Source organism: Solanum pennellii, chromosome 12, assembly GCF_001406875.1.
Source record: "Solanum pennellii chromosome 12, SPENNV200".
Classification (NCBI taxonomy): domain Eukaryota; kingdom Viridiplantae; phylum Streptophyta; class Magnoliopsida; order Solanales; family Solanaceae; genus Solanum; species Solanum pennellii.
The window spans coordinates 82,571,734-82,599,696 of record NC_028648.1 but is presented as its reverse complement, the minus strand read 5'-3'; the positions used below and the strand labels follow the sequence as shown (position 1 = coordinate 82,599,696).

The 27,963-nt window shown below is 34.7% G+C and overlaps 5 protein-coding genes across 12 annotated transcripts in view; 4 read left to right on the top strand and 1 right to left on the bottom strand.

The window, feature by feature from the left end:
• The window catches only part of LOC107007635 (kinesin-like protein KIN-13A), an 8,319-nt gene extending 4,857 nt beyond the window's left edge, over positions 1-3,462 (top strand). For all 4 annotated transcript variants that reach the window (XM_015206328.2, XM_015206325.2, XM_015206327.2 and 1 more), the window contains 6 exons: positions 365-527; positions 996-1,325; positions 1,881-2,099; positions 2,177-2,774; positions 2,863-2,928; positions 3,032-3,462. In XM_015206328.2, the coding sequence (XP_015061814.1) occupies positions 365-527; positions 996-1,325; positions 1,881-2,099; positions 2,177-2,774; positions 2,863-2,928; positions 3,032-3,214 (1,559 nt within the window). In that variant the 3' untranslated portion in view covers positions 3,215-3,462. The remainder of the gene's footprint in view (positions 1-364; positions 528-995; positions 1,326-1,880; positions 2,100-2,176; positions 2,775-2,862; positions 2,929-3,031) is intronic.
• A 599-nt stretch (positions 3,463-4,061) lies between these two features.
• LOC107005305 (ubiquitin-like-specific protease ESD4) lies at positions 4,062-8,949 on the bottom strand. Its single transcript, XM_015203865.2, has 9 exons — positions 7,961-8,949; positions 7,796-7,875; positions 7,620-7,713; positions 7,397-7,495; positions 6,562-6,654; positions 6,358-6,477; positions 6,092-6,195; positions 4,944-5,016; positions 4,062-4,488 (listed from the first exon to the last, which is right to left on the bottom strand). The coding sequence occupies exons 1-9, from the start codon at positions 8,801-8,803 to the stop codon at positions 4,426-4,428; spliced, it is 1,569 nt and encodes a 522-aa protein (XP_015059351.1). The 5' UTR covers positions 8,804-8,949; the 3' UTR covers positions 4,062-4,425.
• A 1,813-nt stretch (positions 8,950-10,762) lies between these two features.
• LOC107006984 (universal stress protein A-like protein) lies at positions 10,763-12,564 on the top strand. Its single transcript, XM_015205472.2, has 3 exons — positions 10,763-10,996; positions 11,475-11,691; positions 12,170-12,564. The coding sequence occupies exons 1-3, from the start codon at positions 10,819-10,821 to the stop codon at positions 12,255-12,257; spliced, it is 483 nt and encodes a 160-aa protein (XP_015060958.1). The 5' UTR covers positions 10,763-10,818; the 3' UTR covers positions 12,258-12,564.
• A 500-nt stretch (positions 12,565-13,064) lies between these two features.
• Positions 13,065-20,651, top strand: LOC107007319 (condensin-2 complex subunit D3). The gene is made up of 9 exons (XM_015205893.2): positions 13,065-15,435; positions 16,478-17,215; positions 17,981-18,475; positions 18,579-18,670; positions 18,764-18,851; positions 18,939-19,053; positions 19,135-19,261; positions 19,335-19,509; positions 19,860-20,651. Exons 1-9 carry the CDS (start codon positions 13,804-13,806, stop codon positions 20,547-20,549), a joined length of 4,152 nt encoding a protein of 1,383 aa, XP_015061379.1. The 5' UTR covers positions 13,065-13,803; the 3' UTR covers positions 20,550-20,651.
• A 1,026-nt stretch (positions 20,652-21,677) lies between these two features.
• On the top strand, positions 21,678-27,963 carry LOC107007596 (chaperone protein dnaJ 49). 5 transcript variants are annotated; one of them, XR_003575749.1, is made up of 4 exons: positions 21,678-21,828; positions 23,892-25,080; positions 27,318-27,402; positions 27,551-27,963. XR_003575749.1 is itself a non-coding variant. In XM_015206280.2 (3 exons), exon 2 carries the CDS (start codon positions 24,030-24,032, stop codon positions 25,077-25,079), a length of 1,050 nt encoding a protein of 349 aa, XP_015061766.1. In that variant the 5' UTR covers positions 21,678-21,828; positions 23,892-24,029; the 3' UTR covers position 25,080; positions 27,318-27,963. The 5 variants fall into 5 exon arrangements, 2 of the variants coding, with proteins under 2 accessions (XP_015061766.1, XP_015061768.1); XR_003575748.1 differs by adding an exon at positions 27,107-27,207 and having other exon boundaries at positions 27,318-27,963; XR_003575747.1 differs by adding an exon at positions 26,929-27,106 and having other exon boundaries at positions 27,318-27,963.

Here is a 27,963-nt window from a genome sequence, read left to right as displayed (position 1 = left end):
CCACTTCACCCACACACAATGTGCTAGTACTCTCTTGGTATGACTTTATAAATGTCTTATCTTAATCAGAAAAATAAAAATTTCTTGCTCTCTACATGTTCGTATAATTTCAAGTGTTTTGGTCCTCCTTTTGATAATTCTCCCTGTCAGTAGCTAGTATATTCATGCATATCTGCTGATGGTATAGTAGAAGAAATTCATATGCTCTTTTGGCAGAGATAGTTGAGCTTCTCAAGTTGAGTATCAGTAATTTCATGTTTGAAACTAAACTAGTCATTTTTCGCAATGTTAACCTTGCTTCAGCTGCTTTATAATTGGTTATTTTGTTGTATTTTCGTTTTCTGTTTTCTCTCTGATGATTTAGGGAGCGGTAAGACACACACAATGCAACCATTGCCTCTTAGAGCAGCAGAAGATCTTGTTAGGTTGTTGCATCAGCCAATTTATCGTAATCAGAAGTTCAAGTTGTGGCTCAGCTTTTTTGAAATATATGGTGGAAAACTGTTTGATCTTCTTGGTGATCGGAGGTTGGTATCCTTATAATGCTTTGGGAATTTCTTTGTACCTTCTTTATGGGATATTGCACATGCTCAAATAACATTAGGTGATGCATGACACACATTGGATATTTGTGTAGCCTTGAACCTGGCATTGGATCCCATAATTTGCAATATACAAATCGGAAACTTGCATAGCCTGGAACCTGGTATGGGGTCCCATAAACTAGTCTATGATGTGAGGAGAGTAATGGTACTCCTATCAATAATTTCTCGCAAAAATAGAGGAACTTCAAAACTTAAAGGTAGACATTGAAAGCTTGTAGTGTCCTAAATGGTTAGATGACAATGTGTCTAAGTCAATACAGTGGTTGGGACTTGGGAGCGTGTTGTCCATTTAAAAGATGATTGAAATCATTGTAAAAACTGCTTAAGTTTTCGCTCATGAATATGATGCTTCATCTATGTTTCTTACCAGCTAGTCCATATTATATGCAGGAAACTCTGTATGAGGGAAGATGGGCGGCAGCAGGTGTGTATTGTTGGGCTCCAGGAATTTGAAGTTTCAGATGTGCAGATTGTTAAAGAGTATATTGAAAGGGGAAATGCTGCAAGAAGTACTGGATCAACTGGTGCAAATGAGGAATCATCAAGATCACATGCGATATTGCAGCTTGTTGTCAAGAAACCTAATGAGGTTAAGGAATCTAGAAGAAACAATGATGTTAATGAGTCTAAGGGTGGGAAAGTTGTTGGAAAGATTTCTTTTATTGACCTTGCTGGTAGCGAGAGAGGTGCAGACACAACTGATAATGACCGACAAACAAGGTAAGTTCTCATAGCACACTTCTTGCTGCAGTTCGTTATGCTTCCCTCTTCTGAGATTGCTTCTCTTTTTCCCTTTGAATTTCTTTTTCCTTAGATGTTGTGCATCTGTTTTAAAAGTCATTTCACTGAGCCATTTTTTACATAGATCCTCGTAGAGTTCTGGCTGGGAACAGCTCGGATGTTTCCCGATCTTATTCTATGAGGACTAAAAGTATGAGGTCATGAAGATAGTTTGTATGTTAGATGTTATTGTTCTGAATTTTTTGCTCAAAGGTTTGATCTTCCAAACGCTGGAAATAAAAAGCTTGGCATTGTCAAGTACCTTAGTATCTGCTGCTGGAAATCTTCGAGTTTCCACTTTGGCCAGTCTGAAACTGTAGTTTACATGATTATTCAGCACTTAGAAGATTGTGTGCTTCTCAGAATTTACCTCCTTATAATGCCTGATTTTCTTTTTCTCTCCATCCCTACCCCCTCCATTTCATACTTTATGGGCCTTGCTGCTAATTTGTTCAAGTAACATATTTGAAATCTATATATTGGTTTCCTTTTCAGGATTGAAGGAGCAGAAATTAATAAGAGTTTGTTAGCTCTTAAAGAGTGTATCCGCGCTCTCGACAATGACCAGATTCATATTCCATTCCGTGGGAGCAAACTTACTGAGGTGCTTCGTGATTCCTTTGTTGGCAACTCAAGAACCGTTATGATTTCCTGCATCTCTCCTAATGCAGGATCATGTGAACATACAATTAATACATTGAGATATGCTGACAGGTAAATTTTTTCTTTAAGCGTGGGTTGATTTTATTGTTTCCTATCAAGCATGGGTTAAGCTAAAATGTGATAAACAGGGTGAAAAGTCTATCGAAAAGTGGAAACACAAAGAAAGATCAGAGTGCAAGTTTAATACCGTCTTCAGCGCCAACTTTGGCTGTTCCTGCTGGAGCAGGAGATGCTTATGAGCAACCTCAAGAATCTAAAGTAATGGACACAAGCAGAAAGGCTATGGAGAAAGAAAGCATATCTTACATTCCCTCTAGTGATTTTGATAAACAACCCTCTAGGTTAGGTTCAAGTCTTATCGCCAACAGCTGGGAGGAAAGTGGGGCAAATTCTGGTGGTATGGAGAGGGACATGGTTGAGGTGAAGAATGCGTACAGCATTCCAGCTGGTCAGAAACTGTACTCGACAACCAATTTGCAAAGTTCAGCTGATGTAGTGGACAAGGTGCCGAAGGTGTCTCCACCTCGAAGAAAAGCATACAGGGATGAGAAATCTGAAAAGCCAGAACGGCCAGGAAATTGGTCAAGAAAAGATGTTGCAAGCGTTGATTCATCTTCTACAAGTTATAGACAACAATCTACAAGTACCCCCACAAAAAGTGTTGGATCAAGACAAAATGAAGTTTCATCACCTCCACGTGACGAAAATATCAATGAAATACTTGAGGTTAGTCTTTATTGCATCTCATTTTTTCTCTTTGAACTCGGTTTTGAACTTCTCCAATGATGTGTTATCGTCCTCTTGCTGCATACAGGAAGAAGAGGCCCTTATAGCTGCCCATAGGAAAGAAATCGAAGATACAATGGAGATTGTTCGTGAAGTAAGCGAAATCCCAATGTCTTTTCCATTTTCTTGTGGTGACGATAGCTGCATGTCGTGAACTTGTTACTATGCCTGTGTAACATATGTTCTTTTGCTCTCAGGAAATGAAACTGCTAGCAGAAGTTGATCAACCTGGAAGTCGCATTGACAATTATGTGACACAGCTAAGCTTTGTGCTATCGCGCAAAGCAGCAAGTCTGGTCAGCCTTCAGGCTCGTCTTGCAAGGTTCCAACATCGATTGAAAGAGCAGGAAATACTGAGTAGAAAGAGGGTACCGCGTTAGACATGAAATCGTAAGTCTTACTACATCAAATGTCCCCTTGTGATTCTTGCAGACAATGAATCAGGTGAAGAATCATTGTGCAGTTTTTTTTTTAACAAAATAGAAGAAAAAAAAACAATGAATGGCTTCTCTCATAATTTTCTGTTATCATATCATCATATATTATTGTAAGTGAGAAGATCCAAACTGCAAAGTTGAATTACCATTTCGCTCCTCTACTAAATTAATAAATGAATATATTGATATTGCTTTTAATCGTAATCATAAATTTCATAATGGAAGAATTTGATAAGTTATAATATAGAAAGTTATTCATCACTTTAATATAGAAATCATATAGCTTCTAATCGTAATCATAAATCTCATAATGGAAGAATTTGAAAAGTTATGATGTGAAAAGATATTCATCACTTTAAGGTAGAAATCAAGTTCAGAATTAAAATTTGAATGTACGGTGTCATATCTTAATGTTATTTAAGAACCATCTTACAAAGATGGAAGCTCACAATCGGAAATCGAATTTGGAAAATTGCACCATTCAACGTGAGAAGATAAGAGGATTATTGAAAATTGATAATCAAGAAGAAAAAGTAGTAGCGGAAAAAAAAAAGTAAGTCTAATACATGTGTAGTATTAAACAATGAGTTGTGTTATGCTCATTTGGTAAGAAATACTCTTTCAATCCACTTCTGATTGTCGCATTGCGCTTTTCGAAAGTCAATTTGACTAATTTTCAAAGTTAAATTAGATTACATCAATTCGATATTTGAAATAAAAAATTTAAATATTTAAAATTTATACGAAAAAAATACATGAAATTGTGAAACTTGAAAGTAAATAACATGAATTTGCGTAAGATTGTACATGTTTCACTTAGGAGTTAATAGACCCATAAAGACTATTTACAAAAGGAGAAAGAATCACGCATGTTTAAAACTCAAGAATTCATCCAAACCGAGTGAAATTTGAATGCTCTACAAGATTAATGACATCATGCTAAAGAAGCAGTTCCAAACTCTAACGTACAAAATCAAGTTTTTCTAGTTACATCATATACTGACAAAATCATACTATAAACGTCTTCACGAAATAGTTGGCTTCGCGTTGACTAACTATTGATCTATATAACTTTTCCTTTGTCGAAACTTAATGTATTTTGGAGAATCTGACACGGCTGCAGCATCAAAAGTGAAGAGTCAACGCAACTTAGTTTAATCTGCTTTCAACCTTAAGAGCTCCTTGGCAGTCCTCATCCTAAAATATGGCATGTCTCCCTACAGATAAAAAGGAAACAACACATAGACTTCACATTAGCATGACTTTTGCAGAAATAATTGAGTTATGAGCTAAGTTGAGAGTTTTCCAAGTAAAATGGTGCAAAAAACTACTTCACTCCTTTTCGTTTTATATGAAGGTGTTTGAATAGGCATGGATTTCAAAAAAGAAAAACGACTTTTGGAACTTTGAATCTTGAACACGTCATGACATTTTTGCAGAAAAAACTTCTATTTTCCGGAACAGACTGCACTAAAAGATGAAAAAGAGTCGAGAGTATCATGAGATTTCGAATGGTCCTATCTCAAGCTGGACTGCCGCAGCAAAATTGAAAGTTGCCTCTTACATTTTTTCTCAAAACTCAATGTTTCTTTGTCTTCTCATTCAGAGTTGGTATGTGTGATGTGTTTCGAGGGTAAATAAGTGTCAGAAAATGATGCAGCTTATAGCTTACCTGATTAAAACAGAGTCCTATATCTCTGCTGTAGAAATCTGCATTTTTTATCATAAACACACCGCAGTCATACCTGTTTACAACGAAAGTTCCCAGTCTGATCAAATGATAACACACAAAAACCAACAGAAGATAGATCTGAAGTTAATCAATTTTCTTGCATAAAAGGAAAATTTACTGTAATATAGGACAGAAGCAAGTATCTCTAAAATCAGATTCACAAGGAAAGCACAAGAAACACAATACAATTTGCTGTAATAACAAGAATAACTCTTTTTTTTCAAATAAGGAGAACACCTTCACATAGCAATAACTAATCAGATAACAAACTTGGATATAGCCTATGTATATATCCGACTGCGGAATGTTGGAACATTTACAGAAAACATTTATGCATTCTAACTTTGATTGAAGTAACTGTAATTCTGTGTGGGCTTAGCATACATAAATAACATTTCATTCTTCTGAAAACAATTTGTCCAAGACCAAGAAGTTTCTCTGCAAACTAACCAACTATAAGTTGGAAAGAAATTCTAAATAAAAGAACAAAGCATGTTGTAGCACCCAATGGCATTTAAGTAATTCTACGCCAGTAGGATACGGAATTTCTCATCCACTGTCAAATGAGGCTTCAAGGAATTATATCAGGAGAAGCAAAAAATCTTCATACTTTTCGACTACTATTTGTCATATCTAGCAGAGCATGTAGTAATTATAAGTTAAGAATTAGGCTCAAGTCCACACAAAATAACGTCGAATTAAATGGATTAGGACGAGCATCTTTACTAATATGAGGCCGAACATTGCTATGCTTAAACAGGCCAAGATTTCCCACGATATCAGCAGAATGTCAACTAATCGTGCCTTGTAGAGAGACACTCCATATAGCAACCAAATGAAAGCCAATGTTGCAGCATGGTTTGGCAGGTCAAAGCGAAGTACATAACAACTCACATATGGCAGGGGAAGTGCAAAACTAAGGTCAACCTATAGAAAATGCCTACTTCTCGTTCTAAGTTTCTATAAGAACTACAGAACAATCTCCAATAAAACTCAATCAACTGAAGAGGTGAACAGAAAATAGCAGTAATAATATCAGAGTCACAAATATGTTTGGGAAGAATCATAAGACCAAAGTGTCAACACACCCATTCTTTTGCTCTGGAAGGTCCTCAACAAACTCTTCCATCCATGAACTAACATCAATGTATTTCCCACTCTTGTCCTTTACCTCATCAACAAAGTAAGTAGCCTGCACATCGATATCAGCAAATTGTAACATCCATCAAGCTAGAGCAAAAAATCCAGAAACATGATCTTTCCTCTACACCCTTTTCCCAGTCACAAATAAAATTATGAAAAGACAAGGTAACATGTCTCAACAAGTTTTCCTTTGAACAGATACCAAACTTACCAGCACTTTCAGCACATTTCTATCCTTTCCTCTGAGTGAATCAAGATATTGGAACTTCTGATCCTTTTTATTGATAACAGCTAAACACCAATGTATTTCTTTGTGGATAGGGACAAATATCTAAGTAAATTAGGAGAATCAAATTAGTACACAGCAGAGAGCAAAACAAAGTAGGAACAGGGAAACAAATCAAAGAACTTTTACTTTATCGCACTCAAGGAGGGAGTAACCCAGCTTTCTTTGGGATGTCCATCTTCTCACAGATTGATAGTTATAGCCTCCCGTGCCACTTGTCAACTGCAAATGCAGTAATATTTCCACGAAAAGGCAGATCTTCAATTAAATTCTCACACATAGTTTCAGTAAGGTGATAAAAATCAGTAATTGACATTGCAACTTACAATGTGAACAAAATCAGATATTTTTAATAAACGTGATATTAACCACGAGAGAGAAACCAAATGGTGTCAATAATAACCATAGTTCATCCATTGTAGAGTATGGACTAAGAAGCAGAAGCAGTATACAAATAAAATATTTTGTGAATATATCAGGTCTAGGGAAATAGGGTGTGACATGTTTAGGCAAATATACAGACTGAGATGGCATTTCATTGCAAGCACTAGTCATCACATTCCATACAGAATCTAAATCAACTGCAGAAATCATTGAAGACCATTTCCAACCATAGGTACTTGAAGAGTGGCACAGGAGTCTGTGTAGTGTCTGTTATAAAGAAAGAAAATACATCTATGGATAGTAACTTATATCTATGTATATACACATACAATCTGATGTTTCCACACTTCAGACAAAACATCTTCTATTTATATACATAACTAAAAAACTTTTCTTATATGATGAACTTATTTTTCTTATTGATGAACTACAGTATTGTCTTGGACATTGAAAAGTAGACAACAGACATAAATCAACAGGCCACACTTTCACTTTCAGATAACTATCATAGACCAAGCCTCTGTATCAGCTGACAATAGTTGTAGAACTTAAATTTTGAGCTGAAACTCAACGAACTGACCTTCTTGTAAAAGAATGTGTTAAAGAAATGACATTTCAAAAACTTCTGTGGCTCCCTTTTCTCTCTCTCCCTTAACAGTTCAAGATATACATTGATAACCTGCCAAAAAACAATCCATCCATGACATCAAAATTAATTTTATTTTTTCTTCTTTTCCATATTCAGCTTCTCTAAATCGTAAACTCTCCTGTCCCTGAATAGGAAAATGAGCGTAAAGTATCACCTCGTCATTCAACCATGCCCCAGGTCTCAAACATTGCAATATTTCTCCAGTAATATCAATATTGGAGCTTTTATGGGTTACCAAAACCTTTCTCCTAAACACAATTAGACAGATACAACATATGAAGAGATTGCAAATTAAACCTAGTACAAAATAAAATGGTGTACAAATCATACCGATTGGATTTAGATAAAGCACAAGTAACCTCATCATGTTCCTCTTCAGTTAGAGGCACAAATGGTTCTGAAATCGCATCCTGCAAGTTAATAAACACCAAAATGACGAAATTAAACTATGAACACATGTGAATTCACACCATAAAGCAGATTATATCACGCTACCTCTTTAACCTGTTCTTCTTTCTTTTGAGGCCGCAATAACCTATTCGTTTCGAGACTCTTCTCATTCAATTCTATCTGGAACTGTAATCGTTTCAGCTTATCACTTATTTTCCCGACTGAACCAAGAAGTTTCCTATACAAAGGGACATAGAAGTAGGAATCTGACTTGGGGTTCATAGCTAATGAGTCTATCATCTTTACCACACTCTCTTCCTTCAAATTTTCATCATCCAAACCCGTAGTTAACACGGATGAATCCTTACCGTCATAACCATCCAAAATCTTCACATCATCATCAACCTCCTGACCCAAAAGATCACTTTTTTCACAACCCCGTCTTTCCAATTCCTCGATACTCGAATCCTCCAAATCATTAGCAGCAGCAGCAATATCTAAATCACTTTTTTTACAACCCCAAGCTACCACTTCCTCAATACTCGAATCCTCAGAACCCCCCTCTTTAGCATCATCACCATCAATATCTATCACTTCAATATCTTTCCTCAAACCATAAAAATCACTTCTTTTAGTTTCCTCATGCTTTCTCGATAGACAATTACCCATTTCAGAACCTGAATATTCCAAAACGCCCTTATAATTCAAAATGTTCGACTTCGTTTGCTTCGACCCAAATCTCAATTTCCTACAAGGAGCATGAACCTCTCTTCCAATTGGGTTTATCGGATCTGGGTACTTGAAAAACCTTTCTACAGTTGATTTACTTGCTAATGGCGGATTCAGGACTGAAAGTTTGAGCTTTTTCGACAAATTTGAAAGTGGGGTTTTGCTGTTCGAAGAGAAGAAATCATTACCTCGCTTCCTGTTGCTCGTTAACGCTCCCATTGAAGAAATTCTTCAATTTGCTCAGAAATCATCAAAACACCGCTAATGTAGAGTTTGAACAAAAATTGAGTGAAATCTTCTGATTTGGGGGGAAGGGCTTTTCTTCTTCTTTCTTTTGGAGTTTTTGATATATTTTTATTAATAGTGGTGAAAATTTTTTCGATGAATATGAATTAATCATATAGTTTTTTATATTGGTTTCAAAGAAAATATGATGTCTAAGCTGTGTAATTTCTCAGAGTTGAATTAACTTTTGACTTTTTTTTCGATAAACATGAATTAATCATATAGTTTTTTATGTTGATTTCAAAAGAAATATCGATGTTTATGCGTGTGTCACTTCTTAGAGTTGAAGTATCTTTCGACTGGCTAGAAGTTAGTGTCCATTGATATAAATTATGTAAGTTTATATGGGAAAATAAATTCATTTACATATAATTTTTCTATGTAAATATTGATGTCTACGCGTGTGTCACTTCTCAGAGTTGAATTATTTCCTGACAAGTTAGAAAGTTATGTCCATTGAAATGGATTATGTAAGTTAATATGGAAAAAATGAATTCATTTACTTATATAGCTGAAATTGCCACCTCGTTAGACTAATCATGAATTGAATCAAATGGGCGTTTTCTTTGTCCAAATTTGAAACTTAAAGTAAACTAAAAATGCATGTTCTTTAAAAATCTTATAAGAATAGAAGATGTTTTTGTTTTTCACGAATGTTTGATAAAAGGGTCTGATATACCCCTCAACTTTATCATTTAGAGCTGATATACCCCTTGTTATGAAAGTGACTCATATATACCCCTACTTGTAAACAAATGGCTCACATATACCCTTTTCCTCTAACGGAAATGAAAAAAAAATAATTTTAATCTAAATTTTTATTATTTTTTTCTAAAAAATATAATCCCATATGAGTAAATTTAATCTATGTCAAACATATTTTTTTTTTGACTTTTTTTTTGTTTCAATGACTAATTTATAATTATTATTTTGATAATCAAATTTATTTATGTTTCACTAATATTCTTGTAAAACTTATTGTAGATGACCAAATTTTTTCTTCGAATACGAAATTAAATTACAATACACACAAAAAAATAGTTTAATTTTTTATTCTTTAAACTAAGGAATGAAAGAAAACAACAAAGTAAAAATAAGAAATTCAAATAATTATAATAAAAGAAGTAAAAAAATAATTTATGTATGAAAAAAATTAAAATATACCTTAAACTTTGATAGAAGAATCATATATACCCCTAAATAATTTTTAAAAAAAATTTAGAAGTAATAAATATAAATTTAAAACTAATTTTTTAACTTCCGTTAAATGAAGGGTATATGTGAGCCATTTTGTAACGGCAGGGGTATATGTGAGCCATTTGTGTAACGATAAGGGCATATATGAGCCACTTTTATAACGAGGGGTATATCAGCTCCAAATGACAAAGTTGAGGGGTATATCAGACCCTTTAAACTAATAAATATAAACACTAATAAATTATGTGTATTTAAAAATATTGGAATAACATATAATCACATATATTTATTCATAAAAATAACATGAATATATATGATTTATTAATACGACGCCTTAAGATATTTCAATATCTTGTTTATAAACTATGATATGCTCATCTGGTAAGACATATTGTAAAAGATGGGAAAGTTTTAATTTATTTCCAAAAATTCTGAAATTTTTACATTTATTAAATAATATATTACTTAAGAATTTCAAATTACATATCCAAAAAATATATAATATACATACCTCTCAATGAAAGAATAGAGGTTGGGAAAACTATCCTTTGTGGATATCATCTCTCTACTTGGTCGGTTTTTTAAGACCTTTAAACTTATTAACTACCTACCAATGTCCACAAGTTATAATTTAGATCCATAATTAACTCCACTAATTTGATTACATTGTAAATGTTTTATAGATCGATAAATAAATTAAAGCTTTTGTATTGTTAAGCAATAAAAAGATAGAAGATTAAGAAAAAAAAAATATGAGTGAAAAATCAGTGTTAATTTTTGCAATTGATGATAGTGATCATAGTTTCTATGCTCTTGAATGGACACTTGATCATTATTTTGGTTCTCCATCAACTTCTCAATTTAAGCTTGTAATTATTCATGCAAAAAGTAATGCATATGCTACTTGTTCGGTAGGAATGTCTGGACCAGGTATAAAACGAATTCAAAATTTAAATTCAATATGTTAAAACTTAGAGGGATATTCTATATAATTTTTTTTCTTTTTTTGTGTATGTGTACATAATTTGAGTTGAAAATATTCAGAATTTAAATTTAATATGTTAAAACTTAGAGGGATATTCTATATAATTTTTTTTCTTTTTTTGTGTATGTGTACATAATTTGAGTTGAAAATATTCATACTCAATGGAAATACAGAGTCATTTATAGATTCGTCTTTTATATTAAATCAAAAGGTGATAAACAGACTTACTTCTGCATTAAATGGGTTGGATGGGTCCAATGAAAATATAGAGTTCTTCCTTTTTTGTCTTTGTGTTGAAACGAAATTATTTTCAACGGACCTTCACTTACAAAATAACACAAAATATGTTATTATTGTTTGATTCATATAACAAATACAATAAATACTTGATAGATTATATTATTGATTAATGTTGTTGTGCAGGAAGAATTGATGTGCTTACACTCATAGAAACAGACATTAAAAGGGCAGTAGATAAAGTTATTGAAAAAGCAAAAGAATTATGCAAGAGTAAAGGTGTATCAAATGTATCATATGAAGTATATGAAGGTGATGCTAGGAATATTATTGTTGATGCTGTTGAAAAACAACATGCCACTCTTTTGGTCATGGGCAGCCATGGTTATGGAGCTTTCAAAAGGTATATATATGTATATATAACTCGTATATATCGATAATATAATATTTTTCACACTGTCAATATATACGATTTAACCAGTTCTAATAAGTTATTGTTCTATTTATAAGTTATCATATCGGAACACTTGATATGATGAGTAAATTACATGTTGTTAACTTAAAATGATGGTGTAGATTAAGTTATGTTTATATATATTGGCGATGTATAGGATTAATACTGGAATTATTCAAAAAAAACTAAAGGTGCGTATTGGATTTGGAGAAGTATATTTTTGAAGAATTTGACGCAGCAATACTTCAAAATATACCGAAGAGTGCATTTTGAATGCTTTAAAAATAAAAATTAACGCGATAGTATTTTTGAGGAGTTCGAATAATATAGCATAGCACATAAACTCTGGTTTTTATATTACTATTTTATTTTTATTGAAAAATATTTATTGGATGTTTTATTTTATTTTATTTTCAAAATGATGCAGGGCTGTATTGGGCAGTGTAAGTGATTATTGTTCCCACCATGCTAATTGTTCTGTGATGATTGTGAAGAATAATAAACCAAAGAAATAGACAACCTTAACCGCTTATTTGATCGTGGAATAAGTTATTTTGAAATTAATTAATTTAAAATTGTTATTTTATTCTTAGCGTAGGATAAAAGTAAAGTTATAATCTCAAGATAACTGATTTTATGATTTTATTTCAATTAAACATGAAATAAATTCATTCTAAAATTAATTTTTAAAATTAATTATTCCTTATACCTGATACCAAACAAGTCATGGACGGTACTGTCTTTGTTTAATTGTTAAGGAATTTAGATTTTTTTTTTGGTCTGTATAGGATTGTATTTTTTTCTAATGTTAGTATATATTTTTTCCTTTTCTTCCTTGTAAGGAAAAATAATTAATCATAAGTTGTACTATAATATTTATTTTAGATTTTTTGTACTTGTGAATTGAATTACACTATGTAATACTAATATTTTTATTGAACATCATTTTGGTCCAAGATATTATACAAATTGTTACTTTTAATTTGTATATACTTGTATTTTGATGAATGATGCAAACACATTAACATATTTAGCTATTGTAGACAACAAATCACTTGGATTGTTACTTTAAATTTCTACATGTAAATTATAAAGCTATTGTAGACAAATGTTTATTAACCTTATATTTTATGTTATGTAATATATATATGTTTTTACATCGAAATGAAAATACTTAAAATTTATTTTGATAGATTTTAATGGAGCTTGAAGTTTCTTATTTGATTAGATAAATTGATACAAAATAGGCCCAAATGAGCTCAAGACAAGCAAAAATAACAAGAACGATAAAATTCTAGCCCAGCCCATAAAGGAAATCGACATGCGTCTATAAAATAGCCCTAGAAAATAGGGGGTTCCATTCTATTCTCCTCTTTCTCCTCTTCCATGTCGCTTTTCAGAGCTTCTCTGAACTTGACGTTCAGTTTTCTCTTATCGTGGATCATCACCATTCACAACTTGATGTTTTTGCTTCTCCTCTTTCATTTTGTTTCCCCTATCAAAGCGCACACACAATAAAAAATAAAAAGGAACATGCTAAATGAAATTTAGTATTTGCGGTAGCAAATTACACAAACTATCGAATCAACACCAAACATCGGTATACACCCCACAAAGGAAATTAGGTTGTGAGGTGAGTAACTATATTCAACAATCTATAAATGTGTTTTCTTTCATCGATGTTCTCCACATTGGAACTGAAAAGACAGATAAGCCCCCGAAGAATTATCAAACATTTCATAATGTCAGGAGGAAGAGAAGATAACGACAACTTTCTTTGTTTGACGAAAGTAAACTACGCAAAGCTGCAAATTGCCGAATCAACATTGTGTAGCACAAGAATGCTTTCTCTGATCGATTTTCTCTATATCAGATTCAAAGAGACATATCAGCTAGAACGATATTATCAGGCATTTCTTCATGTCAAGAGGGGGAGAAGATAAAAACAACATTCTTTCTTTCATTTTACACTTTTTTTCTTATCTCGATAAGATAAATATAACTAGCACTTGCTATGAGGACTTTCAATTATAGCCACTTGAGTCGGCCCGAAGGACTATTATGAGTGAAAATCCAAACTTAGTGGACCATTTTGTACCTTTTGCTTCAATATTCAATGGAGCGGGAGGAACCAAAATTTCAAAGAAGGTAAGCTCAACACATTTTACCCAAAAAAAACTTGAGCTTTGTAGAGCCTCAACAATGGCTTCCAAATTCTCTAGGTTTTCAATGGAAGGCGCTATAGAGAGAATAGTAAACGACCTCAAAACTCAAACATCCATGTCAGAATCAACTTTAAAGGATCTACAAACCCTTTTGGATCACACACTCAAAGCCCACGACCCTATAGATATTGAAGACTTTTACGATGGATTATCTTCAAGGAATCTCTCACCCACTTTGTTAGTCAATTCAATTGCTTCAACGATGGATTCTTCACCTTTGAGTGTTTCGCTTTTGGCTTCGAAGGTTTACTTGTCTCTACTTTTGACACCTAATTCTCCTGTATTTACGCTTTTTACTCCGATGGCGTTTTTGTCTCTTCTTCGTTCAATTCGTCAGGGTTTTAAGGCACCCTCTACGGTTTCCCCAGATGGGTCGGGGTCAAGTAATCAGGGGAAGAGGAAGAGGGGGAGGGCTCGGAAAGGAGGGAGAAATGTTCCGGATGGTGAAAATGAGAGTGAATTTGATGTTAGGGTTTTGTTCATTATGCTTGATAGGTTGGAAATGGTACTGAGTTTAGTCCATTTGGGTAGGTTTCCAGATTGTTTGAAGAGTTTGGTACAAACTATAGCTGAAATTGCAGTTAAAGCAGTTGATTTATGTGGGAATTCTGGGATTTATGGGGGATTTTGTGAGCTGGGTAATCAGATTTTGAGTGAAGTACTGAAGAGTGAACATGGAGATCAAGGGATTTCAGCTGTTGAGGTATTGAAGTCATTGACGCCTTTAATTCTATTGGTTAAATCACCAGCAAGGACTTTTAGTTTGGAATTTGTGGTGAACAGAATGATGAGATTGGCGAAAGAATCGAATGATATAAAGAAAACAGTTTTGAATTTTCCAAAGTACATAGTGCAAAAGGCTCCTGAAAAGGCTGAGCCAAGGGCTGCAGCTGTTGAAGCCATTGTGGAAATTGTCAAGCGTATGGACTTTGAAGATCAAAATGAGTTTGCTAGTTATGTGGTGAAGATTAGCCAAGGGAAAGCACATCTGCGACTATTAGCTGTGGACCTTATTCCAGCATTGATGATGTCGCTAAAGGATCCATTTGGGTGGCATTCAAATGTTGAGGCTGAAAGTTCTTGGGGCTTGAGTTGTTTGGAGTTGCTGATTCAGCGCTGTTCTGATGCAACTGCTGGAATAAGGGCTCGGGCTTTGACAAATTTGGCTCAATTGGTGGGTTTTTTCTCTGGGAATGATAAAAGCAAATCAGTGCTGAAGAAGTTTATGGGGTTTGGTTCAGTTGGAAATGACGTTTCTGATAAGCCTGGAAGTGTAATGAATAGCATTCTGAAGAAACGATGTATGGACGAGAAGGCTGCAGTCAGGAAGGCTGCTCTTCTTGTAATATCCAAGCTGGCATCTCTTTCAGACAGTGCTCCAGATGAAGATTTTCTCAAGACATTGGGCATGGCATGTTCTGATCCACTTGTTAGCATAAGGAAAGCAGCAATTTCAGCTCTTTCAGAGGTGAAGTGATTCTTGTGCAATTTATATTGTTATTATACTGGTTTATTTCAGTTTAGCCGAGTGTCTAGTAGAAGCAACCTCTCTACCTCCCAAGGTAGGGGTAAGGTCTTTGTACACTCCACCTTACGCCACTTGTGAGATTACACTTGGTATGTTGTTGCTTTTAGCTGAATAGATGGAAGGCAAAGTTTCTATAATGAAAAGATTTGATTCAAAGTCTAGCATCTGCTGCTTAGAGAAGTTGTAACTGCTCTAATTTTGTGAGGCGGAATGGTTTGTAGCAAGTTAGACATGTTAAAAGAAATCAGTATTATTAAGAACAATTGGTTCCGGTTTCAGGCTTAATTGTTTGATTGGTATTGATGTTGATAACAGTTAAAGTGGACCTCCATTTGGTTTCCTGGATCATCGGTTAGATGTTTTAAGGTTATCATGTACAATATAAAAAACAGATTGGGGATGCATTATTATGGAGCTTGTGATAAATTCTGCTCACACTATCCCACACATACGTAGTTCTAACTTCTGATCTTCTTTAATTGGCAGTAAAGATGCCATTGATCCAAAAAAATGCATTACACTACCATTATCTCTACACGGTCATGGCGCAAACTGCTTAGTTATATGAACTTTTCTCCCCTTATTTGAGGAAAGAATACCATAGTCTTATTTTCAGCTACTTGTAGCATACTTGTGGTATCTTTTTTGCCAGTCTCTCCAATCATTTGTTCACTTTTACCTTTTCCACACACAAATTATGCTTACTTGACTTGGGAACCACATGATTCAAGCCCGCGTCTTTCTCCTTTTGTCTTTCTAGGTTTCTGTCACCTTTCGACCATTTTTTAGGAAAATGGGTGCACTTGCACCAATGTTATCCACTCTGTGCCTTCTGTCTATCCTTTAATTCTAGCTTTCAAATGTCAAACTAATACACATTCTTCTGTATTTATCAGAGTATTCACTTTCCTCTCCATTCATTTTGTGGTATAGCATTTATTACCTAGTTTGATCTCATTTGATGTCTATATTTGCTTTACAGGCATTTAGGATATTCACAGAAGGTAGTGTAGTTAAGGAGTGGCTACATTCCATTCCTCGTCTCATAACTGATAATGAATCTAGCATACAGGAAGAGTGTGAGAATCTGTTCCTAGAGTTGGTTCTCGACCGTATTTCTAGATCTGGATCCAGCAATCTCCTGAATCATGCATCTGAGGGTAGTTCAAATGGCAAGGCAGCAGCCTTGGAGATGAAAATGGAATTGTTATATCCTCAAGGAGTTTTAGGTATATTGAGAGAGATATGTGATGGAGAGGTGACACCCTGGGTGAAGAAGATCTGCACAAATTTAGGAAAGAAGAAAAAACTCAAGCCTAAGATTGTCACTACACTTCAAAATATCATAAAGTCGTCCGAATCTCTGTGGTTAAGCAATTCCATGCCAATAGATAAGTGGACAGCTCCTCCAGGTACTTGGTTTCTACTCTCAGAGGTGTCCGCATTCCTTTCCCGAGCTACGGATTGGGAATTCCTCCATCATCATTGGCAGCTCCTTGACAAGTATAAAGCCACTGGAGATCCTGATAGCTCATGGGATCCAGGTTGTCCAGAGGAAGGGCTAAATACAACATCAAGCACTTTTTCATGGGCTGCAGATCGTGTGCATCTTTTGCAAACAATCTCTAATGTTTCTATGGATCTGCCACCTGAACCTGCGGCAGATCTAGCTCATAACCTTCTTCAACGTTTAGAGGAGTTCAACATGCATTCAACAGAGGTATCTGCCATCAGTAACATTTCACATTGTACTTTCTTGTGTCCTTCCCTTCTTACATTTGTAGAGATTATATGTAATTTGTATGTGAGTTGCTTCAGCCGACTTCAAACAAGTTCGACAAATCTCTGTATGATCTAGGTGCTTCACTTAACTGATTGCCTGCGGTTTGATTTCAAATTTCTTGAAAGGAAGCATTGATATGAAAGTGTTAGAATACGTTTTTGTTTCTGCTTTCCTGAACAACTTCAAAATGCCTAACCTCTAGCAATGGATTTATTATTCAGTATTTCGGAATCCACCAGTTATTATGGTATCTTACATATGTCTATGCTCTAATAATTGATTAGGCTTATGGTTTCTCATAATGAAAACTTTCAATTGACTAATTTAAGGGAAGATGCCTGGAAACTTTTGATTTACATAGGATAATGAGGTGCATATAAATTAGTTCTATGTCTCAGTGTAGCAACTTTGCAAAATTAAGATGTGTTATTTATTACATTCTGAAACTCTAAAGGAGTAAGATTGAGCTTTTATAATATGTAAGCCTACTGCAAGCATATATATATTAAATTTCCAACAATAATTGTTGTAGTTTAAGAACACAAATTTGTTGTTTTGATGGATAGAGAACAATAAAATTACAAATGCAAAGGTAGTTGGTTTGGCATTAATAAGATTGTGCCTCTGATTATACCTTCGGAATTTTATAGTATTACCTTGCATCAGTATTGCTTTCATCTGTTAATGGCTTGGCTGTGGCAGGTTAATGCTCATGTGAAAGCACTCAAAACTTTGTGCAAGCGGAAGGCTCTGAACCCTCAAGAGGGTGAATCCCTTGTCGCAAAATGGGTAAATCAGCTAATATCCAAAGCATCCAGATTGCTAGATGCATACATGTCAAAGAATATGGAAGAAAATGGAACTATCTTTGTCACACCACTTGGATGTACAACTGGAAAGGGGAAAAGAACAGTGGCATCACACTCTAAATTGTTACCGGAAACAATAACTGCAGTTCATACTATTGGGTCTCTAGTTACTATTTGTCCTGCAGCTGATTTATCAACCATTGTTCCTATTTTACACACAATTATCACTTCCGGTACCAGTAACACTAGAGCTAAAAAACCAGCAGTCGCTTCCATTTCCATAAAGAAGACTGCTCCTTCCTTGTACATTCAAGCTTGGTTAACCATGGGCAAGGTCTGCCTCACTGATGGGAAACTTGCAAAGCGCTACATTCCTCTGTTTGTCCAGGTATGGCTTGTTCCTATGGATTAAGATTCTGCTCAGCCCAAAAAAGAAACTCGACAAAATAATTTGTGCTGTTGACAATATTCTCTTTCATTATGTTTCCCAGGAGCTCGAGAAGGCTGATTGTGCTTCCCTCCGCAACAACATAGTTGTAGTGATGGCAGATTTTTGTGTACGGTATACTGCCCTAGTCGACTGGTGAGTACATTTGTATTCATAAGCATGTCTATAGCAGCTTGCACAGATCGTTTTCCCTGACATAACTTTTATGTGCAATTCTTGATAAAAAAGTTACCTATCAAAAATCACCAAGTGCCTACGTGATCCATGTGAACTTGTTAGAAGGCAGACATTTATACTACTATCCAGACTATTGCAGGTACACTCCGGAAGTCATTCTGTTTATAAATTTTTAGGCAATCTCTTGTGCTTAGGTTAACTGTTATCTGTCGTTTCTTGTACTCAGAGAGACTACGTCAAGTGGAGAGGAGTGCTTTTCCTTCGGTTCCTGTTATCTCTTGTTGATGAATCAGAGACGATTAGACAATTGGCTGATTTTCTATTTGGAAATATATTAAAAGGTTGTATCTCCATAAACTTAGCTATTGAAAGTATATTTTGCATGCGAAACTTATTATTCCTTTTTTGCAATTTCTCTGCAGCCAAAGCACCACTTTTGGCCTATAACAGTTTTGTAGAAGCCATGTTCGTGCTGAATGACTGCGATGCTCATACTGGATCCAGTAATCCTCATAATTCACGAAATGAGACCCGAATTTTTTCTATACGGTAATAATGTTATTGTCTATTGTCATTATCTGGTGAGTAACAAGAAACTCTTCTAACTTTAGCTATTGTGCAGAGGAAATGATGAGAAGTCAAGGTCTTCAAGAATGCACATATATGTGACATTGCTAAAACAAATGGCTCCAGAACACCTACTAGCCACATTTGCCAAAATATGTGCAGAGATCCTTGCTGCTGCATCTGATGGTTTGCTTAATATCGAGGATACAACTGGACAGTCTGTTCTGCAGGTACGAATTCCTAACGAATCACCTCAGCTCCCAAAAAGGGGATAACAACAAGGACTTCTTATAAAGTTCAATAGGGGTCACTATCAGTATTTATTGCTGAAGAGTAGTTCCTATTTCCTAAAAGCATTTTTCTGTTGTTTTAGAACATAAGATTGCTTAAAATGCTTAAACCAACTTACATATAGCTCAAGGTGAAGTGAAAAAAGGATAATAGTGCATCTCACCTACAAGCAGTGAGCTTACATCTCATGTTTTTGTGTGAGGATTACGAGGATTCCTTCACCGGTTGGAGAAATTTTGTTGGTTAATCAACTTGTTTCGACACTCATATTGAATTGTACTATGATCAGGACGCATTCCAAGTTCTTTCTAGTAAGGAGATCCGAATTTCCACTAGCCGTGGTTCGACCACAGAATCAGCGGATGTGGAAGAAGAAGGGGCAGATGGAGGACCATCCTCAGCAGCAAAGGGAAGAGCAATAACACAAGCAGTCAAGAAAAGCTTAATCCAGAATACGATCCCGATTTTTATAGAGTTAAAACGCCTACTAGAGAGCAAAAACAGTCCTCTCACTGGTTCTCTCATGGAATGCCTTAGGAACCTCCTCAAGGATTACAAGAATGAGATTGATGACATGTTGATTGCTGATAAGCAACTCCAGAAAGAGCTCATTTACGACATGCAAAAATACGAATCAATGAAGGCAAAGTCAGCTGCTGCTGAGGCAGTTGCAACCATGCAAAGGCCAGATGTTTATCGGTCACCAAGTAATCCTACAACTTCAAGCTTCATGAACAAGAAATCTGATGAGGGCAATCCAAAAATAGCTTCAGCCATGGCAGATGCAGTGGCAGCTGTCGCAGCTCGGTCAGTGCTCAGGGAAGTCAATAGAGGAACATCAACTCCACCACTTAGTGCAATGAAGGCACCTAGGCTCAAGTCTCATTCAGGTGGAGCATTAAGCAGAGGAGACAAGCCTCCTGAAGTGATTGAGTTTCTAAGGAGAAGGCAAAACTTTGATTCTGATGACGAAAACTGATTCCTATCATTATAAGTAGGAAGTTCCAAACTGAATTTGATCAAATATTAATATTTTAATTACATAATGATATAATTTAGTTCTTAAGCCCTTTAATCATCATTTTCTTGACAAATGAGTATATTTATATTGCTTTTAATCGCAATCATAGATCTCATAATGAAAGAATTTGAAAAGTTATGATATGAAAAGTCATTCATCTAGAAATCAATTTCAGAATTAAAATTTGAATTTAAAGGATCATTTGCTAATGCTATTTAAGAACTAACTTACAAAAATGGAAGCTCACAGTTGAAAATCGAATTATGGAAATTACACAATTCAACATGAGAAGATAAGAGAGTTAGAAGTTGCAAGTGAGGATTATCAAAAAAAAATGTTGAAAATTGGTAATCAAGAAGAAAAAATAGCAACGAAAAAAAGAGAGTAAATTTAGTATATGTGTAGTATTAAAAATTGAACAATTTTATGCTGATATGTTGTCTCTAACAATAACAAAGTTTTCTTTTCAGTGCATGAAAAATTTCTTTGCAACATCCTCAACTCTTCGTTCTTACTTTCTTCCTCTATTATAAAATTTTCCTTCCATGAAGCTTTTAGAATTGTATGAGTATAGATTCCTCAGACCCACTTTATGTACTACGTGGAGTATGTTGCTGTAACAACATGTTTAGTGTAATATCCAGGTGGACTACCTCGTGTCACGGAGGTAAAGAAATTATTTCTGAAAAATCGTTAATTCATTGACTCAACAAAATCATAATCTTTGAAGTATAGTTTCATTCTTGTCAAATTATTTTATCGTTATTATAATCTTTGTATCATAGTTTCATTTTTGACAAATTTTATTCCGACATATTCCCCTAATTATTAAAACCAAATGCCCCTCAAGTATTTAAAGTAATTGTGAATTGTAAATCTTGAACATATGATTTTACAAAAATAATCTCTATACCTCTATAAGTATTAATCATATTATTTTTATAATTTAATGAAGTTTTTCTTTTTGAAAATTAATATAACTATATAAGTAAAATAAAAGTGCTTTGAATACAAATATGAAATATCTTTATGATTTATATATTTTCATATATTAAAAAAAATCAATATCGTCGTCAAATATGACTCTTTCACTGATGTGGCGCGTGTGAATTGGTCCGACTATAAAGACCGCAAATCTGCTCACGTCTCTCATTTTTTGCGACTCTCAAAATCTCCTCTTTCTCTGCTCACCGTCCGGTCGGTCGGTCGGCTCTTTCGATTTTACTTCCGGTAGCAGGTGAGTAGTTTCCGAGCAGCTATTACAGTTTTTTCAGATTATGTTTGTGTGGAATTTTCAGATGAGATTCGTTTGCAATTCAATTTCATGAAACTCAAGCTCTAATTTTCAATATTTTATGAATTATGTTTTTTTTGCTTGATTATGTGTTTATATATATATGAATTTGAGCAATTGGTTGGATGTTACCCTAATTAAGAAATCTAATTGCGATCGAGGCTCCTTCGTGTGCGTATCGTGATCTCTAGTGTAAATACAGTTATTGACACTTATAAGCCTTTTTTTAGTTACATATTTCATTGATTTTTGCTTCATTACATGTTTATATGTGAAGTTGAGCAATTGGTTGAGTATTTTCGTGATTAGGAATGTTGTATTGAGATCCTGCTCCATTGTGTATCTGATTCCTAGCAGAACAAATATTTTTCAGTAGAGCATTTGGTTGGATGCTTTCCTAATTAGGAAATTAAGTTGTAACGTGATCTCCAGTGTAATACAGTTATTGACAGTTCAAACCTTTTCTTTGAAAAAAAATTTTCATTGATTTTTGCTTCATTTCATGTTTATATGTGAAGTTTGAGCAATTGGTTGCATATTCTCCTAATTAAGGAAAATGAAATGCGATTACTCTCCTGTGTGTATTGTGATCCCTAGTAGAACAAGTATTTTCCAGTAAATTTACTTCATTTATAATACAGTTATTGGCAGTTCAAGCACTAGTTTTCAATATTTCATCAATTTTTTTCTTCATTACATGTTTATATGTGAAGTTGAGCAATTGGTTGGGTACTTTTGTACTTGAGGAAAATTGAATATGCGATCACACTCCTGTTTGTATCATGCTCCCTAGTAGAACAAGTATTTTTCAGTATATTAAATTAATTTGTCATACAACTACTGGCAGTTCAATCCCTATTTCTCAGTATCTCATCAGTTTTTGCTACATTACATGTTTGTGTGATTTGAAGAAATTGGTTGGTATTTTGGTAATTAGGGGAAGTGAACTGGTCTCTACTTCTCTGTGTATTGTGATACTGATCCCTATAAAAATTTCTCTTTCTCAATGAATTTAGTTCGTGTGTAATACATAATAACGGTTCAATGTGTTCCTGTAATAATTTTGAGTGTTTTTTTGGGTATTTTGGCAGTGAGGTGAGTTGAGCTGCAGTCACGGCTTCTATGTGTATCATAATCTGTAGTGGAATTTGTATCTTTTATCAGATGTTCATTTATTTCTCAACCAATGAATCCTAATTTTCATTTCCTGTTTGTGTGTTAATATTAAGTAACTTGTTTGGTATTTTGGTGATTAGGTGAGTTGAATTTGCAATAGTTCCTTCTCCCTATATTTCTTGATCCTAGTAAGATGTGTATTTTTGGTTGGATACATCTTTATTTGTTATACAATCTTAAATAAACGGTGTCCCAATTTCGTATCTCATCGATATTCTGATTCATTACACGTTTTTGTCTGTTAATTTTGCAATTTTCTTAGGTATTATGATATAGAAAAATTGAATTGCAATCGTTGGTTCCCTGTGTATTGTGGTTCTAGTCGATGATTTAAGACTTAATAATTGATATCTTGTCGAATTATTGCTTCATTAGAGTTTTGGGTGACTTTGAGTGTTGACTGGATATTTTTTGTGATAAGGCGAATTGAATTGCAGGCACTATTTTTCCGTGTGTATTGTGATCCTTGTAGTATGTGTATTTTTGAGTGGATTTAGTTTATTAGTAATACAATTATAAACAATTCAAGCCATAATATTCCACATCTCGTTTTTTGTTTCATCATTTGTCCTATTTTCAGATTTTGTGATATTGATCAACACTATTATGCTTCATTACATGTGTGTGTGCTAATTTGAGCAATCTCCTATGTATTTTGGTAGTCAAATCAATTTTAAATCACAGCTTTTGTATGTTTATCACAATCTTTAGTAGATTGCGTTTTTTATTCTCGTCTTGACTGATCTGATATTGACCAATATTCTAAAGTGCTCATGCATGTTTTTGTGTGATTATTTTCAGTAATTTGTTTGGTACTTCTTGGTTATCAGGTGAATTGAAATTGCAAGCGCTTGTATCTCTCTGAGTATTGTGACCTCTAGAAGATCGCGTTTTTGTTTCAGAGTTGTGATTTTCTGTTTTAAAGTTTCTTGTCAAGTTGAGTTGAAGTTGTTGCATTGAACGCTAGAATGGAAGGTAACAAGGATGAGGCTTTAAGGTGCATTGGTATTGCCAAGGAGGCAATTGCATCTGGCAATAAGCAGAAAGCACTCAAGTTTATCAGAATTGCACGGCGCCTTAACAATGATCTATCTGTGGAAGATCTTTTGGCTGCATGTGAAAATCTGGAGTCACCGACTCCTGAGTCCTCAAGTGAGGTTAGAAATGTTGAAAATATGAAAAATGACATGAGTCGTGTTAAGTCTGATGAGGTATCCGATGGGGAGAGGAACTATACTGACGAACATGTGCAGTTGATTAGGCAAATTAAGATTAAGAAGGACTATTACGCGATTCTTGGTCTAGAGAAGGGTTGTTCAGTTGAGGAGATTAGGAAGTCATACAGGAAACTGTCATTGAAAGTTCATCCCGACAAAAATAAAGCTCCAGGCTCTGAAGAGGCATTTAAGAAAGTATCCAAGGCATTTAAGTGTTTGAGTGATGATGATTCAAGGAGGCAGTATGACCAGACAGGTTTGGCTGAGGATTTCGAGTATAATCAGCAGCATAATGTCAGGCGCAGGAGGAGAACTGGGCACAGCTATTATGATGATGATTTTGATCCTGATGAGATTTTCAGAGCGTTTTTTGGGCGTTCCGATATGTTTAGGACAGCTCATGTTTACAGGACAAGAACAAATGCTGCTCCCCAGAGAGAGGATTTAGGTTCCACTGGGCCCAACTTCCTTCTCCTCCTTCAGTTATTGCCATTTTTAATCATCATTTTACTTGCTTATCTTCCTTTCTCGGAGCCTGAGTATTCTTTGCAGAAGAACTACCAATATCAGTTTAGGAAGATGACTGAAGAACATGGAGTAGAATATTTTGTTAAATCACATGAATTTGATCAGAAGTATCCTCTTGGTAGTCCTGATCGAGATAACATTGAAGACCATGTTATTAGGGATTACAAAAATATGCTTGGTCGTTACTGTCATATAGAACTCCAGAGGCGACAATGGAACAGGAAGTACCCAACTCCTCACTGTGACAGGCTTCAATCTTTTGGAGTAGCATGAGGTTAGCTAAGTTTCATTTCACTTGTATGTTTTTTTCCTATTGAAAATGCTTTAATGCTGAGCTGAATTTATTGAATTTTATCAAAATCAGTATAAAATTCTAGGAATTTTTATGTCATCCTTAGGACCTAAACTAGTTAATATTCATTCAACATATTACACAATTAGTGTACTACCAGGGATCAATTTGTATCTATGGAACCCAAAATTATTGTGACCTTTATTTAGTTCATCCCCAGCCTCACAGGTATATAGAAGTATGCATTACCACAAGAAGATATGTTTTGCATTGAGGTTCAGAAATGGAAGTCGGAGAGAAATAAAGTTCTCTGATGTATTCAAGATAAAGAGAGAAATAAATTTTCCTTCCACTCTAAAATATAAAAGATCGATGCAACATAGCTGTCATCGGTCCTCGCCCACCCGAAGCTCCTGTCTCAGTCACTGGCCCTAGCTCAGACCTACCTCTGAAGTACTTCTCGTCTAGCATTGCTAATTTTTAAGCAAATCGTTGTACTCTTCAAAATGTTTGAGGGTTTTTGAGGTCTTACAATATGAGCTAACCTTTATGTATTCCGGACTCCCATATGGAAGTGATAATTTTGACCATTCGTATTTTTAAGGCATGACATGATTTTTGACTATCATTTTTTTGTTTTACATATCATTCTCCCCCTTAACTTATTTGGACTAACACGTAATAGTTGTTGTTTGTCATATCATTTTCTTTAAAGAGTTATTGTATGTCATTTCCATTTTCTCCCTTAAACTTACATGTGTATGGTGGATGTCAATTTTACCATGTATAAGTGTAAGGGTCAATCGTGAGTTAAGCATAAAGTAACTTATTTATTTTATGTGGTTGCTCTCCTTCAACTACCTCATGTATCTCTTTGGAGTAATACAATGTTATGGATTGTTTGCTGGGTTGACAGTTATAATGTATGTTATTTGGTTGGTCCCATTTTGGGTTTGAGGCATAAATTCATTTTGTTTTCTGTGTTTGCACTATTTCAAGTTTTAATCACCTAACTTATCTCCCTGTGATAATAGCTGATATAGATGGTACGAGACATGAGTTATGTCCCTTTGTGAATGAACAATCCATAGCAACCCAACATTTTTCTTAACATAGACTTTCTCTGAAAAATATTATAATTTGGAGTCTTCTTATCATATTTGAGTTCTTGCTAATCCAATATTTTCTCTGAACTGCTTGAAGCTTTATATCGACACATTCTCTAGTATCCTATTTCATCTGTCATGATATTATTAAGGTGCTGTATTAAGGAATTTACTGTGCTGACAACACAGTTCTTCACGTTAATGGTAGTAATGCTTAAAGAGGGACATAATTTTTTTTCGTTGCTTACCCTAATCGAATGCTTTCTTTTTCCTCATCCTTTTTTCCCATAAAATTTTTGTTCTAGCTCATCTGTGGAGAGGGGCCGGGGAAACATAAGCTATATTTTTAGTTCTTGCGCCCTTTTGTAATCTAAGTGGAAGACTTGGTGGAAGGATAGGTTGACGTCAGTGGGCTGGATTATAATCTGGGCCTGGGCAATGCAGCTTCTTTTTGAAACTCGTCGCTCTTTATGCTGAATGCTTGAAAGATGACTGACTGAAGCCTTGTTTAATAGAATCTTTTTTAAAGCTGTATCTGGAATTTAAAAAAATTGTTTGTATTGCTTATAATTGTAAGATCTTATTATCCTAACTATGATTGTTTCCGTATATTTTGAATAGTATTTCAGATCTTCTTGATGCATATTAACAAAATATGCAGATTAGTTTGTCGGCATTTCTCTTTTTATATAGTGATACTTTGTGGATTTGATGTCTTGTACAGTTTTTTCCTATGTGCAATTTTTGGAGCAAATGCAGCACCATCTTGTATTTCATGCACATCTGAATGATATCTGCTAGTGTGCACGAATATGTACAGAGAGACCCTTCCCACTTCCAAGTTATTTCAGATTCTTTTAGTGCAAAAAGTAGCCTAAAATGTTGTGATTTCTCTATTCAAGGTATTGATGCAATTACGTAAGGATTTTCCCCAATACTTAGTAGCAGCTCTGAATAGATAGAACTGCAGCTCAATTATATCGTGTGCAAATCGAAAGTCAAGGCATGATATATATTCATATAACCATGTCCTTTCTACATATTACCCTAATGCTCAAATGTTAACGGGGACGGCCAGTAATTTTGCCACTTTTTGCTCTATTGATCTTGCAGGTCTGTTGGCTATAGATGGGATGAAGCTTTCAGGTGCTAGTTGAACCTTTTTGTATGCTAAGAAAAGGCTGGTTTGGCAGATAAGGCAAGTAATGAAGCTTTGTTTCCACAAGTTTTGACCAACTATCGTTCTCGTATTGTTATGGATGTCTGTTCACTTCCCAACACCCATCTTAATGACCAAGAAAGAATCGAGGCTGCTGACACCTTATTTACACTTTCTTTTTTCGCAGTATTGTTATTTTTGCAGTGCTCGGTACTCCCCATCTATTAATCGCTTCCATAACCTGCTAATAGAGCTGGTTAGTCGCAGGAAACTGAAAGGAATGCAAATATGATGAAATAAGCGTAACATATTTTCCAGTGCTTTATAATACTTTGCCTCGAGATAGATACCTTGTAATCTTGTATACTATAGCTAGTCGTATGCATATTTCAGACTGTTAAACTGTATGGTGAGTGAAATAAGCACGCGAAACTTTCCAGAAGTTCCTGATTCTCAGTTGTTTCACAAAGCTAGCCAACGCGTCTCCAGGTTTGTATGCACAACATGCACTTTATTACCCTATGATCTCCGTTCTGATATGTATGACACTATTTCCTTGTTACGTTTGTTGAAATCATTTTGAAACAATCAAATTTTATA

Bases quoted from the DNA above. Each gene is read 5' to 3' on its own strand.
- LOC107005305 (XM_015203865.2), bottom strand. From the start codon at position 8,803: ATGGGAGCGTTAACGAGCAACAGGAAGCGAGGTAATGATTTCTTCTCT. The intron at 7,714-7,795 runs GTATGATTTGTA...AATTGTGTTTAG, and splicing joins GCTTTATCTAAATCCAATCG to GAGAAAGGTTTTGGTAACCC. The intron at 4,489-4,943 runs GTAAGCTATAAG...TTTTATCTGTAG, and splicing joins TAGGACTCTGTTTTAATCAG to GGAGACATGCCATATTTTAG.
- LOC107006984 (XM_015205472.2), top strand. From the start codon at position 10,819: ATGAGTGAAAAATCAGTGTTAATTTTTGCAATTGATGATAGTGATCAT. The intron at 10,997-11,474 runs GTATAAAACGAA...GTTGTTGTGCAG, and splicing joins GGTAGGAATGTCTGGACCAG to GAAGAATTGATGTGCTTACA. The intron at 11,692-12,169 runs GTATATATATGT...AAAATGATGCAG, and splicing joins GGTTATGGAGCTTTCAAAAG to GGCTGTATTGGGCAGTGTAA.
- LOC107007319 (XM_015205893.2), top strand. From the start codon at position 13,804: ATGAGTGAAAATCCAAACTTAGTGGACCATTTTGTACCTTTTGCTTCA. The intron at 18,671-18,763 runs GTGAGTACATTT...TTGATAAAAAAG, and splicing joins TATACTGCCCTAGTCGACTG to TTACCTATCAAAAATCACCA. The intron at 19,510-19,859 runs GTACGAATTCCT...TACTATGATCAG, and splicing joins CTGGACAGTCTGTTCTGCAG to GACGCATTCCAAGTTCTTTC.
- LOC107007596 (XM_015206280.2), top strand. From the start codon at position 24,030: ATGGAAGGTAACAAGGATGAGGCTTTAAGGTGCATTGGTATTGCCAAG.